Raw genomic sequence first — 15,608 nt, 5'->3', positions numbered from 1 at the left:
GAGGCCAGACATTTTCTTTCAAGTTTTTTCTCCTACTGCAGTGATACTGCCTTAGGATTTCAACTGCTGCCTAGAACGTGACTACACGCCACAGGCACCTACTGTTATCACCTGCAGTGAGTGGCACCAGCCAGCCATCCCATTCACTGAAGTTCATTTTAAAAGGAACTAGATGGATGAATGGTTTGACTCAAGTTTCTGATGATCAAATCTAAAATCCTACCCACCAAATGCAATGCACTGCTTTCATCCGCTTTCTTGCCATTGCTGCTCTATTTAAACATTCATTTGCTACCTGTCCTGCTCCCTTTTATCACGCCAACCTTGTTCTAGGTACCATTTCCCTCTATGCTCGCAACTTCTCCATTTACGAAGCAACCTTCACCTTCAAATTCCTCCTCAAAATGCAGTTATTTCCGCTGCTATTTGATCCTCTGCTACTTGTTTTTAGCAAACCAAATACCCTTTCTCTTTGCCCTGTCCAATCCATCATATCTTGGCAGCAAGGCATTTTTGGTTTTCCAACCATTTTCCCTTCAACACTCATGTGCACCTGTGATAGCAGCACTTGCCAACTGCCTTTGGATACAGCGGCACCTCCCACACCTGCAGTCATCCAATATCCCCACAAGAAAGTTTCCTATCCATTTACCAAGCCATGTTCAAAGTTATCATATTAATTTACAAAGACCTGAACACCTTAGGCCCAGGGTCAACCTTGGGGATCACCTGAACCCTTATATCCTAGCTCAATCACTGAGATCATCTGCAGGAGCATCGCTGGTCATTCCTCAAGTTGGCAAGGCTCATTTGACAACAATAAGAAACCAAGGACTCAGCTACACAGCTGCAAATAAAACACTTTAAATCTGATAAAAAAATTCCTTCAGTAGCACCTTAAAGACCAACTAAGTTTTTATTTTGGTATGAGCTTTCGTGTGCATGCACACTTCTTTGTGCATGCACACGAAAGCTCATACCAAAATAAAAACTTAGTTGGTCTTTAAGGTGCTACTGAAGAATTTTTTTTATTTTACTTCGACCCAGACCAACACGGCTACCTACTTGTAACTTTAAATCTGTTGTAACGTGCAATATACAAATGTGACACTAGATGGCGACAGTGAGCTATGAAAATTCAACGTGTTTTTCAAAAACTTTTTTTAAAAAACATTTTCACAGCTTTTTTAATATATGTGTGTAGATTCTACTCAAGTCTTTAGTGTCCTCAGCCTTGTCCTGTGAAATATTCTGATAATAGAGTTTTATTAGGTGCATTCTGTGCCAAATTTTAAATGCCTGATGGAAACATTTCTGTTCCACCAGGGCTATGCAGGTAATTAAGAACAACACATCTTTCCAGAATAGTTGATGTCTGAGTTTAACTTTCGATGAGTTGATTTTTGTCGTATTTTATTGTATGGCTTTATGTACTTTTGCTGTAAATAACTATGATTTTTTTCCTGAAGTAGCAGTACATAAATTTTTAAACAAACAAACAATAGGAATAGACATATGAGCACCTCTTGAAAGTAAGATAGCCAGGGACTGCAGCCTCATCCACATCTTGCCACCAAGATTCTCAGTCACTAGTAGCTTTGCAAAAAGCACAGGATGAGGGTTACTTCAAAGGTGCCCTATAAACCCATATACCACAAGTATAAGCTATGGTTAGAGACAGGATATCCTCACAGCATGTTGTGCGGATGCCTGATTATCGTCTTCCAAAGCAACTATTCTATTCCGAACTTAAAAATGGAAAGCGTAATGCTGGTGGTCAACAAAAGAGGTTTAAAGTTTGTCTCAAGGCAAATTTTTAAAAAATGTAGTATAAACACCAACAATTGGGAAACACTGGCCTGCGAGTGCTCCAATTGCAGAACAGCCTTGCAGCACAGCCTTATCCTGGGCTTTGAAGACACTCAAACTCAGGACGCAAGGGAGAAATGTGCTAAGAGGAAGGCACACTTGGCAAATCCACAACGTGATCAACTCCCTCCAGGAAACCAATGTCCCCACTGTGGGAGGACATGTGGATCCAGAATTGGCCTCCACAGTCACTTATGGACTCATTGTTAAAACCGTGTTTATGGAAGACAATCTTACCAGGCCAAAGAAGAAGAAGAAGATTACACGGATGGCCTATAGACTTAATCAAACAATAGGAGTTTGTCTGATTACACAGGCCTAGAGCAGATGGTAATCAAAACCATGCTGGGGATGGGGAAAGTTCTGAACCTCCAGTCTGAACTGGCCCAAGACATTTTGACACCTGAGGCAAATCACAAAACAGTGCCTCCCCCCACCAAGGAAGAAGGGGTAAATGAAGATCTACATCATGAACAGGGAGGGAATAAGAAAAAATATATTGAGAAGGGGTGGAGCTGAAGATCTACAAAGGGAGGAGTCAAATCAATCCTGCCTGATAGTGGAAGTGGGAATCAAAAGACCATTATGGGGGCTCTCAATAGCACTGAGTGGTGCAGACCTCCAGAGACCCCAGAGGGCAGCCCCCACAATTTCCTCCCTATATGTGGGAGGAAAGCCGCAGCGCCTCCTGTTCAATGAGAGGCCGCTGTGGAGGTGGCATTGGCCAGCGGCATCTTGGTGAATAGCTGGCATTCTGGTGGTCTCCCCCTCACCCCTAGAGGGGTTCTGTCAAGGAGGTGCCAGATCTGGCCCCTGAGGAGTGCACCGCAGTTGTTACTGGCTCCACGGCAGTGCCAACAGGCAATGCATTCTTTGAAGGCTGGATCTGCTGCCTTGTGGATCCTGCGGCCCAAGGTGGTCACCTAACCTTGCCCCTGTGTTGGTCTACTACAATTCCCACCATCCTTGACCAGTGGCCATGCTGGCTGGGGCTAATGGGAGTTGCAGCTCAGCAATATCTGGAAGGTCAGAGGTTCAACATCTGTCAAGGCTTCAGGAAAACTATTCCTCCCCCAGTTGCAGCAAGAGTCCTTTTTAATGAGTATATTCATTCATAATAGTGAGAGAGAAAAGAACACATTAAGCCCTGACAATGGCGTTCCTCCAACTGGGCTCCTCCCCATTCCTTCCTAGCAACAGCATCTCCCCTTAGGTTGACCACTCATGGCCAATTGTCTCCGAGTCCTTTGTTCCTGCACTCTTAACGAACGCCAAGTTCTGGGAGAAGTGGGGTCAGAAATACTTCCCAGTGACAATGCGTCAGCCGGTTGCTCTGCCTCTGTGTCCCCCTGCCCTTCTTCTAACACTTCCCAACTCTTCTGTTCGTCTATCTCTGAGCTGTGACCTTCCTCAAACCCCTCAAATAATCAATGCTGCATTCCTCTTCTCCTGCAGGGTCAGGAGAACGGGGATGGGGGTGGGTGATTCCTCTTCCGTCTCATCCCCTTGAGTCCAATCTCTGACAACATCCCTTCTTCACACACGAAGAGAGAGAGAGGGTGATGTCTGTTTTCACTTTGGAATAAACCCCCTTATATATGAAGTCAGGAAATGGGTTTGTTCCAACTGGAGTTAGTTAAAGCAAACCAGGATCCAAATGTATATAGCATAGCGTGAGGGCTACTCATTGAGGTCGGGGAATTATTTCTCTTCTCTTAACCAGTTGACCCAAATAAAAAATAATAATACCTGTTTAAAGTTGCCACTGCGCCTTTGCTCCCAGTCCATCATGTCATGGAAAATAGGAATCATTACATTTCGAAGATCCGGTTGAGGTATCAGTGTCACTTCTAAGAACGGGCCAATCAGTGCTGGGATGAAGTGGACTTTGTGTTCCCCTAAAACGAAAACGAAGCCAGATTGACTTGAACTACATTCAGGGATGAAGTACTGCAAAACAGAAATGCTGTAACTGCAAGATGAATTGAGTCATGTGATGTCATAAAGATCTACAGTACAGTGGTACCTCTGGTTATGAACTTAATTTGTTCTGAAGGTCCGTTCTTAACCTGAAACCGTTCTTAACCTGACGTACCACTTTAGCTAATAGGGCCTTCCACCACTGCCGCCGCACCACCGTCGTACAATTTCTGTTCTCATCCTGAAGTAAAGTTCTTATCTTAACCTGAGGTACTACTTCCGGGTTAGCGGAGTCTGTAACCCGAAGTGTTTGTAACCCAAGGTGTTTGTAACACGAGGTACCACTGTACATTTTGTCCAATAACATTTTCAGCATGGATTGTTTTATGAATAGATATAAGAGAAAGAAACCAAGGGCAAGATAAAGATAGGCCTAATCGTACACATGGATGAGACTGCTCATGTCTCACAGAGATTTTGAGACAGGGATGTGGAGAAAAACAGCTAGGCCTTCTTGAAGTGTTTTCCTAAGAAATAGGTCTCCACCAAACCAATTCACGCAGACTAACTTGTTAACTGGAATGCACCATGAATCAAATGGGACTACGAAATAAAATTTAAAAATCCTCCCAAAACAATGATCGAACAGGACTACAAGCGAAGATTGCATATAGAACATGTTTTCTAAAAGGCCATTTTTGTGTTGGAGGTACAAACTGCTCTGGCATTCTTGTACCTGAACCTTCAGAGACTGCTGCAAGTGTGAATACCCACCTGAATGTACTGTATATGCAACACCAGGTAGAGGCAAAAAGTGCACCCACCCTCCATTTTGTAGCACAACAATGGAAGTGCAATTTTCACCTGTAGAAAAGGAAGCTGGAACTTAGCTTTTCTTCGGGGTGGGGGGGAATCCCTTTACAAACAAAAACAAAACAACTTAAGGGCCATTAAGAGTGTGTGTTTTTTAATTAGAATTAAAGAAGTTTTATTAATTTGAGAACTGCCCGATGGTCCATGAAGAAGTTACCTAAATACGTTGGCTAAAGTAACATAATGTTCTCTCTGGTAACAAACTAGTATTACACATCAGATTAGCAATGTTTTCTAATCTGCATGGATATGGCAGCAAACAGATGAAGTAATCCCTGCTAATAGCACCAACAGATAGAGAGACCCAGGCATGGGTTGTGGCGCACAACACGCATTGTGTTTCTTTAATATAACCCTTCACATTATATTCACATATAATTGGTTTGGCACCCTTCAGAGTCTTGTTATTTTCCGTTACAAAACTTGACAGCAAATTCGCTCGTGGGAGTATTTTCCAGTTCTCTATAATGTATGTGTTTTCAAAATACAGAAGATCAATACATGACCTCTTCTTTTTTTAGGTGGGGGAAGGTTACAAGAGGTTCTCTATATTCCAAACAACGCTGGCAGTTCCAGTAGAATATAATATAATACTATATGCCACGACAAACAATGTATAATGAACACACAAATAAAAACGATGGCATTCCTAAGGATCCTGTGATAAGAGCTAGGGCTGGACCTTGGAGCTGAAAGACAGTGACTCAGAAATCCAACCCAGGGAGCAGCAGATAATTGGGGGGGGCAGCCAAAGCCCCCCAAGCCAGCAAGGGCCAGCACAGGTGACACAGCCTCCTCTCTTCTTGTTCTAAAAAACATTTTGCAGCTGGAGTACAGGTGCGTATTTATTTACATAAGCTCATCAGTCTTACAACTTTAAAACGGTGCTTATTCCCAGGTAAATGGTCTTAGCACCAGGTCGTCTCCTACCTAGAGGTGTATCTGGCACCTTCATTATACAGTTTCCGGAGAATTCCAAAGACTCTCCTCTTTGCCCTGCTTTTGACACTTCAGGTGTACTTATTTCTGTAATGGTAAGTTGCTGTAAACTGTTTTTTTAATATTGTGTTGTAATGTTGCGTTTTAATGTTGTCACTCACTCTGGGACCTTAATAAATTTAACAATAAGAATAAGAATCCTAAAAAGTCAACTGAGGTGAAGTATCCAACACTCAGTTTTCTCCTTTTGCTACTTAATTATAAGTTGCTTACCAAAATTTCTAATCAAATTCATAAGCCTTAATCAAAGGCTATTTATCATTCATAATCAAATTCAAGTGAAAAAAAATCATTTTGTAGTGACATGGAATAAGCTAATAATTAATCCCTTTCATAAGGTTCAGAAAAATGTGTATCTTAATCCAAAATTAAAATACTAAAAGACAACTAGCTAGAACAATCATTAATTCATTGATATTGTAATTCATTCAACAATAAATTGTAATTCATTCAGTGTTAGGGTAAATTAACCTTATCCAAAATGAGGCAATTCATTAATGAGTTAAATAAGGTGGTCCTTCATTAATGACCTTGCTAAATATTAGTCATTAAAGGTTAGCTTCTTTAGCATGTAACCAAAGTGCATTAACCAAATATCAACAGAACTGAGATGAATCATTTAGATGGGACAACAGAATATCCTCAAAAAAAGGTGTCCTTGTTGCTATTAAAGAACAGTGAGCAGATAATCGCGTAGGAAGCAATCCTACGCTTGAGAAGCTGGTGTGAAGCAAGCCAGTGTAAATTACGCTTGCATAAAGTTATGCCAGATCCAAACCCTGTTCATCAAAGGAGTTGCTGCTGCTCTGCTTAAGCCTGGCAGAGAGAAAGCAAGCCTTTAAAACACTGCTCTATGCTGGGTTCCCAGCTGAACAAGTTTGGAATTGAGCCTAAGTCCCTGCTCTCTGGGCCCAGCACACACACCTCAGCACACCGCTTTTTGGGGGGACTTCCAGCGGCCTTGACCCGGCCAGTTTTGGTCCTGGCTGAGCCAGGATAGGCAAGTTATGCCAGCGTATATTTGGCTGAGCCAGAGTTTGCAGCTTAATGCCAGCTGTGCCCACATCCCAGCACATCTTGCCATAGGATTGCCCCCTGAATCAGTTAATCAATTTGATGGTTAATCAGTGGGGCAATTAGTTAGAGATTAGTAGCCTTTTATTGACTCCAATTAAGTCATCTAGGTAACCGGCTTGTTGTTACGCGGTAAGCAGTCTCTCATACCAGTACTTAGGGGAGAGAGAAATTATTCTGCAATAAATTATTTAGTCTAGAGATTCTTATCCAATGCTACAGCATATTAGTCTCTTAAACTGTCAGCTGCACCAAGTCAATTAGCCTTGTAACAAACAGGATTTTATTGTCTCATTATTACCATTTGCATCTTTAGACTTCAGCATCTTGCAAGCAAGGTTTCTGAACCAACCATCTTCCACATCTTTTGGCAAAGCTGGAGATGCTTAAACTCCTTGTCAGTGTTAGAAGGGGGGTGGTCTAATCACACTGTTGCCGACTGGCCTCTTTGGAGTATCTCAGAATCATAGAATTGCACAGAATCATAGAATTCCTCCTCCTTCTCCAGCTTTGATTTCCACCCATGTGTTTCTTAGAAGAGCTGGGATGGTACAATCTTGCAGGGAGTGAGAGTGGCAACTGACAGAGGAAGCCTCTCACTGCAGTTCCTAACTCCATCCGGCTATTTGGGTGTTTGGAACTAACATTGCTTGTGACTTTGTAGTCTAGAGCGGAGGAGGAGGAGGAGTGATGGTTGGTAAGCAATATATTGATTAGAATGATCAACTTCAAGGTGTGATCCACAGAACAGCATTCACCATATGTTAGTGGTCACTGGATTACCACAATCCTTCAAAACAGTGTATTAAAAAGTATTGCTCCAAATTTAAGGATATGGAAGCAAGTGCAAGCTTTCAGGATCCACACATAAGATCTGTTTCACTTCTGAATCTTCATTTGGTAAGGCTTACATTCTGTATGTCACACTTTTGCACAGTTTTCTAAGTAAAGCAACTCCAGTTTTTAGTTTTTATACATATATATGGATATGGATCTTAAGAAATACCAAGAAACTTACCTAAATTTTGCCACATGCTGAAGATTTCACATCCCATTGTCACCCGCATATCGCCGTATCTGTGATATATTTTTAAAAACGAAAGATTATTTGGCAGATCATTTCACTGTATCATAAACCACTCTTTTTTTTCTTTTCTTTTTTGCATGTTTGCAATAAGGGCAACTTCTGTGCATTTTGCTCCTGGAATTTGAGTACTTGTAGAATATGTGCCTGAAGAATACTGCTCCTGTCAACCTCATGATCATTGGATAGAATAATATTTTTAACTGTAATTGCTTTGGGGATGTTTTTAACTGAAACTGCTTTTAGATGTTTTTTATTGGAATTATTTTCAGAGTGTGGACCAGCTATCAGGCTGCAATTTAATATAGAGTTCTCACAAGGTTACACAGACATGATAGCAGGAATTCCAAGGGGTGTGCTTATGTGGAAGAAAACAGCAGTCATAACTGATGTCTTCCTTCTCCCTGCTTGCCATAACAGTTCCTACTGCTAAAGAGGCAATGAGGGCTTCAGTTTAAAAAACAGCATGTGTCTTCAGCAGTGGGGATCACTGCAACAAAACAGTGAGGAAAAATTTGAGCTATGCATATAGCTATTCTCACAGGCACAACTTCTTTCTTTGATTCCTGATGTGTAGTTCTTCTGCGCATTGGCCCCATTCCTTGCTTTAACAGGGTGGACCAACAGATTTAATCCAAGAGCTTGGATGGTTCATACAGAATACCCAAAGTATTCCTTTTCTTTTCCTGGCAAAGGTCATTCAAGCATATGAAAGCATTCTAAGTTATGTCAGCAATAAATAAGCTGTTAAGAATTGCCCATTGTGACCATTGCCCTGTCTGTGTGTTTTTTTAAGCATCTTAAATCCAGCAAGATGGGTTTTTCTTTATTAAAAAAAAAGTTACATCACAGGATAGTTTCCCCCAAAGACCACTACCTTACTTTGCATAATAAAGAGTAACATAAATATTAGATGCCCTCTAGTTCAATAGTGATAGTGATACTTACTTTTCTAACACCTTTTTCTTCTTGGATGGGGTAAACATCTCTAACTGCAGGCATAACTGGTTTATAAAAATGACAGCCAGGTAAAAGTAGGAATCCCATATCTGGAAGTAAATAATAATAATAATAATAATAATAATAATAATAATAATAATAATAATAGTTTATTATTCATATCCTGCCCATCTGGCTGGGTTTCCCCAGCCATTCCGGGCAGCTCCCAACATAATATTAAAAACACAATAAAACATCAAACATTAAAAACTTCCCTAAACAGGGCTGCCTTCAGATGTCTTCTAAAAGTCAGATAGTTGTTTATTTCCTTGACATCTGATGGGAGGGCATTCCACAAGGAGGGCACCACTACAGAGAAGGTCCTCTTCCTAGTCCCCTGTAACTTCACTTCTCACATTGCGGGAACTGCCAGAAGACCGTTGGAGCTGGACCTCAGTGTCCAGGATGAACAATGGAGGTGCAGACGCTCCTTCAGGTATACTGGGCCGAGGCCGTTTAAGACTTTAAAGGTCATCACCAATACTTTGAATTGTGCTTGGAAATGTATTGGGAGCCAATGTAGGTCTTTCGGGACCGGTGTTATATGGTCTCGGTGGCCACAAACACGAAGTGTGGTTGTTTCCCTCCTATTTAGAGATAGTACAGCTAGGGTTGCTATATTTTGAAGAGCAAAAAATAGGACACATTTGCCGACTTCTACTTTTAACTATAGATCGCTTTGACAACTCTACCAATGAAAAAGAGGACATATGGTAACCCTAGCTGAGCAACACTATGGTGACCATGATTTGGGATGTATGCTGCCATGAGTGCTTTTTTAAAAAAAAATTTAAAAAGTAAGTGGGACATATTTTTAAAAAATATAAATAAATAAATAAAATGTTAGTGTAAGCTGAGGACAGGGGGATGCTGGCAAGGAAAATGTTTGTTAAGATCAATGGTTCCAAATGAAACACATTTTAACATACCAGCAGCTCAGTAAATCCAACACATACCACCACGAACAAAACTAAAAAACTCTTTTAAAAACTAGAATAACTAACAAAAGGTACAGACAGCTCGATAACATAAAATGCATATCATTCTAAAACTTCCAAATGAACTAAAATAGAAGTCCTACAAAAGTCATATTCTTGAAGACTTTCAGCACAGGATTGCGATCCCCTACTCATTGATAGCCTAAATCTGCGGCAGTACTATTGCTTACCCAGAGACTACAGGAAGGGAATAAAATTTAGGAGAGCTCATTGCACTGGAAGCCCAGTGTGACAACAGGGGGGAATGGAAGATACCAACAGACATTTAGGAGGAAAAGATCGTTATTACGGAAGCCAATCGCTAGCTTACCTTGTAATCAAAGCTTTCATTTAAGAAGTTTTTACGAAGAGCATCCGAAAGATATAATACTGTTGTAATAATAACACTAGAAAAAGAAGAAAACATTACATATTTTAGTAATGATACTGACTAAATTATATATATGATCTATTTTCTTTTATTAAGGCAACAAAACCAACTGCAGACTATAAGATAAATGATGCACAATAAAATCTTAATAACTTGTGAAATAGGAGTCTATAAGCTACTGGAATATGTATTTTGCATCTAGTTATGTTGATGTGAGATATGAAATATTCTGATTAATGCATCTCTTCAACTCACAGAATTTATGAAGGAAAGCAATGGGGAAAAGCTATTAATATACTTTTGTGTATTACTAGCTTTGTTTATTTGTTCTGGCACAACCAATTTCTTTTCCTAAAAGTTGAGATGTCCATTTCTAAAATTTATGTATCTAGGACTAATTACTTGTAGGTTTTAATATAGAACCATCATCCTTAGCTCAGATTTGCCAAGTACAATCAATGTCATCAGGGCTGAAGTATAGCTGGCAAAGCTGAGAGCTTTGTATGTATGAAAAGACACCAATCTCATCACAAATATATTCCATTACTGATACAGTGTTTTAAATCTATTTCTGACTGACTCCTTTCTCCACCAATCACCTCCTGACTTATTGCCTCTTCCCTCAGCCCTAAGCAAGACTATTAACATTCTGTGGGATATTCATGTTTTGAATACACAAGACAAACAAAAGTCCCATTGGTTTATTCCAGAGATTTTAAGATCCAGAAACTACTAAAAAAAACAAAACCAACCTCCCAACCAAAAAAACCCCGAACACTTTCCCTAAGACCATACATTTTGTTTGCTCATAGGCCATCAAAAGGATTAATAAAGTTTCCATAAACTATGCAGACTACATCCTTCCATCCTTCAAAACACCAGTGAAAACCACCATTGGCCACAATTTTATTCAACTAATCATCGAGAGCCAATGTGGTAATGTGGTCAGTGTATTGGGCTGAGGACCAGGGGAACCCAGGTTCAAATCTCCACGGAAGCCTGAAGCTCACTGAGTGATATTCAAATAAGTTTTGTTCAGAGGAGACCCAATGAAATGAATGAACGTTACTAAGATAGGTTAATTGATTTAAATGGCTCCACTCTGAGTAAAGTGCAGTTGCATACCTATGCCTAATCAGTCTTACAGAGTTGTTGTAAGTATAAAATAATTTATCTTTTGAAATCCTAGATTCTGTTAGGCAACTAAAGTTATATTACTTATTTGGATGTTTTCTCAACCCCAGTGCTTTTTTCTACCCCTAAACATTATGTGAATCTAAGTTTAGCCTTATGGAGGGGCAGTATTTCAATATGAGTAGGAAAATGAGAGTACCCCTTAAAAAAAATTTTTTTAGAAAAAAGAAACACTGCACCATCCCTATTTAAAGGAATGCATAACATCCAAGTTTGTAATGTACTTGACAAACTCAAACATCCTGTTTAAACATGTTGTGAATAATGCAGTTTTTGTCTTGCAGACAACGTTCTAGCCGATCCAGTGCTCAGCTGGTGTACCATAGCTGAGAATCTGTCACACTTAAGAGGCCTCACTCCAAGCTCCAACTCACCCAATGCCATGAAAACTAGCAGAACTTTCATGCGTGTCATTGTGCACAGGGCTGCATCCTACATAATTTACTTCTAAATAAGTAAGATTATACGCAAAAAGGTACAAAGACCTCATACGATTACTTGTTTTATGCTTAGTAACAAGGACTAAGTTTTCAAATGAGGCTATTGATGTTTTTCCAGTACCGTGTGTTTAAATACGGTTCTCTGTGCATTCTGGGCCTCTTCAGCTGATGAAGGATTTAACTTGCATCAAATGCTGCCAGTTCTTTGCAATCATCCTTATGCTTACTTCGCTTTGCCAACCTAGTCATTGATGTTAGAATTCTATTTGTTGGCATGCAATATGTTCCTGACTTGAAATCATCAGTAGTTCTCTGGCTTCACAGCCGCCAACATGGCCATCTTTTCTCCTTTTCAATTTAAATTACACCAAACAGTAAAAGAGTACCATGATTAGCAATGAACTCCTGGGCAAATACACACACACACACACACACACACACACACACCATGTGCCTCAAGAGTCTTTTGTGGGACAAAAGCTGTAAGCTGCCGGAAGAAAATAAGGAAAGATTTCACTGTTCTTTGTGTTTGTCAATTTTTGAATTGCTTTCCTTTCTCCAGAGTCTTCCTGTTTGATTTCATTTCACCACTGCTCTATCTAAGACACATACTCGTTTCTTTGACCTATTTAATGTGAAAACCATAGGCATTCCATACTACTTATGAACTATACACCTTAATGGCTTGTTAGGATCGAGCCAGAAGTGGTTAATATTAACCCAGACCTGAGGGTCATTGGTTAAGGATCAAGTCTGAGTGGTAACTATCACCAGAAACGGCAGACTATAAAGGAAACAACAAACTGGACCAGTAGAGACCCCTATCAGACCACATTCCCCACCGCAGCTCAAGATAATGCTCATCCTTCATAAAAGCTTTCTGGCTGAAGAGAGAAGGAAACTCTGCCACTTCTCCTCACCACAAACTTGCCTCTCAAAACAGCAATTCAAAGGATACGCTTAGAAAAACTACAGGGCTAAAAAAAGTTTAATTTCTCATTAGGAACCAAAACATTTGAAGAACCAACATTCAGCTTAAATTCATAACCATTTGTCCCTATGCCACTGAAAATTAATGATCCTATTTCTACAGGAACAATAGTAAGAATAGAAGGACATACGTGTTCCTGGAAAACTAGTTGTTACATTTTATTTTAGCAGACAGCAGCATAGTAAGACTTTGCAGTCGTCAACTTTATCTTGTATCCATCCAAATGTGCACACATAAATGCTTAAAAGATTACTTAGGTCTTTCGTCTGCAATGCGCTGCCAGGAGACATGCAGTTTGCAAGCAGGCAGAGCAACCTAATGTGGCTGGAGGGAAGGAGAATCCTTGGCAAAAGAACCACAAAATCGAGAGCCTTACGGGTCCTGCATTGGCAGGGGGAAAGGGGGTTGGTGAAAGGGGGAAGGGGAGAACTGGGGTGGGTTATATATTTTCCCATTCATGCCATTAGTGTGTTGGAGGAATTGGAGGAATTTAAATTCTACAGATTCAGAGTCTCTCCTGAACATGCTCAAGGTCAGATGGCTGTTGATATTCCCAGAGCCAAAACAAAGGCGTCTCTGGGGATGGACCTCCTTCTCTGCTTGTGAAGAGGGAGCTTTGCAATATTCTCTGGCCGCTGAGATGACCTCCCAGGGGCCACAGAACTGGTTCTTAAATTATTAGTATTGTTTCCAGTTCTATTCCCATTAACACCAGTTCTATTGTTACCATTATATTTAAGCAGTCTTACTTGTTAGCAACTAAACGCATCACTGTCCAGTCCTTTGGAAACATCTCTGGCCGTATTAATATTCGAAAGACTGTAAATATCTGTAATAAGAAATCCTAGAGCAGAGAAGAGGGGAAATATTCCATAGGTAAGAGAAGGAAATGTGCAGTGAATCGTTTTAGCATTTGACATTACAAAACTTGCAATTAAGAAGGAAACAAGATTCTAATAGGTTATGGGAGGGTAAAAGCAGCCACTTATTTTTTCTCCAAAAAAACTTCACAAGGATTATGAAACGATTTAATGATGTGCTTTTAAGTGAGATGCAGACAGGAGATTGTATTGTCAAAGGCTGCTGAATAATGCATTACTCCTGTGATACAAATAAAATGTAAAGTTAATCTTTATACCACGCAGACATTTTCAACCTTCAAAATAATAACACATGTGATTCTTGAAATTTGCAAACTTCAGCTTTACTTTTCACCAATAAACTGTGTAGACTGCATGTGAAAACAATTTCTACCGGATTTGGCTGCTGGTGGGGGACTCACATAATTGAAAACTGGATGTGTATCATTCAGATGTTTATCATCCACATTCTGTTACTGAGAAATAAAATTATTCCGATAGCCTGCAGCAGCTGAAGTGCACAGTCAGCTAGTGGGGCCGTAGCAATTTGGACTGCTACCTGGAATGCCTACAGGAGGGACTAGATAGCTCAGTTGGTACAGCATGAGACTCTTAATCTCAGGGTCGTGGGGTCAAGCCCCACGTTGGGCAAAAGACTGCAGGGTGTCGGCCTAGATGACTCTTGTGGTCCCTTTCAACTCTACAATTCTATGAGGGTCACAGGAATCCCTTAGACAATTAATGATGAACAATACTATTTCCTGCTCTGTTATGATGTAACCCTAATGCTAGTCTTCAACCTGCAAAGAGGGATGAAGCTGTCAAGATGTGCAGAAGTGTGTCACCCTAGCTGTGAGTCTTCAGACTTTGCTGTGTGTCTTCTGCTGGACTGGATCTAGTATCCTAGGGATAGGTTCTTTTGGAGGAGAAATGGACTGGCAAAGAGATGTATATCTATTGCATGAACATCAATTTCCCTGCCTGAAACTCCCAAACTAGCACAATGACAACAACTGAAACAGCCTGATTCCTGGAGGCAGCAAGTCAATATTATTATAGCCTGTAATAAAATCACAGCTTCATAATGGACATAATGATCTGTGTTCTAGGTCTGGTGGGGTGAAGTCTGTAGCAGTTGTGCTCGAAGCTGCTCCGATAATATCCACCCATGTGCACTTCCAGGCTTTTAGCGCATGACATGTTGTTCTTGGGTTCTATATATACACGAATTCATGCATTTTCAATAGTACACAGCTGGCTCTGGTAAGATGCATCTGTCTCCCTCATTACTGACTGCAGGAGGAATGTAAAAACATTCCTGTTTACCCAGGAATTTGATGGCTAAAAGATGCTGTTCCTGGCAACTCTGAAATCATTAGCTGAGAGAATGTGATGGTTTTAAACTGTTCTTGGAATATTTTTAATAACATTGAGTGGAATTTGCCTAACCAGCCCTGGCAGCAGCACTTCTGCTTCCTCAATAGGGTTTCCACCCCGCATCCTGCCCTGTGCACATACCCCAAAATTGACCCACTGAAATTAATGGGCATGACTAACTCAGGACCTATTCTGAGGAGAACAGCAAACTGTTATATCATCCCCAGAGTGTTTTTGTCGCAAAGCAAGGATTTGAACCCAAATCTTCAACAACTAAGCTCGGCAGACAATCCACTTTATCACACTGATCCATATGCATGAGAAACCTTACATTAGCAAGTCACCACTAACCCTAAAACAATAACCTAAGAAAGTCAGGTCATGCTCTATTCCCACTGGGATCAGTGAGCTCATTCAACTGGCTTTGGATTGCGTCTCGCAAGTGCATATCAATGGTCACATAAGTAAAACAGGACAATGTACAGGACAATGACAAACAGGACAATGAACAGACTGGAAGGGGGAGAAGTTGATGAGAACATTTGTAGATGCTGAAGCAC

General features: G+C 40.5%; 1 protein-coding gene across 2 annotated transcripts in view; it reads right to left on the bottom strand.

Moving 5' to 3' along the window:
- Window positions 1-15,608, bottom strand: part of DOCK4 (dedicator of cytokinesis 4) — a 245,960-nt gene that overhangs the window by 56,727 nt on the left and 173,625 nt on the right. For both annotated transcript variants that reach the window (XM_035128338.3, XM_035128339.3), the window contains exons 27-31: window positions 13,561-13,655; window positions 10,127-10,202; window positions 8,768-8,868; window positions 7,754-7,812; window positions 3,619-3,767 (exon numbers count right to left, since the gene is read on the bottom strand). In XM_035128338.3, the coding sequence (XP_034984229.2) occupies window positions 3,619-3,767; window positions 7,754-7,812; window positions 8,768-8,868; window positions 10,127-10,202; window positions 13,561-13,655 (480 nt within the window). The remainder of the gene's footprint in view (window positions 1-3,618; window positions 3,768-7,753; window positions 7,813-8,767; window positions 8,869-10,126; window positions 10,203-13,560; window positions 13,656-15,608) is intronic.

The sequence above is a fragment of the Zootoca vivipara genome, chromosome 9 (genome assembly GCF_965207765.1).
Source record: "Zootoca vivipara chromosome 9, rZooViv2.hap1.1, whole genome shotgun sequence".
Taxonomy (NCBI): domain Eukaryota; kingdom Metazoa; phylum Chordata; class Lepidosauria; order Squamata; family Lacertidae; genus Zootoca; species Zootoca vivipara.
This window is presented reverse-complemented; position numbering and strand designations above follow the sequence as displayed.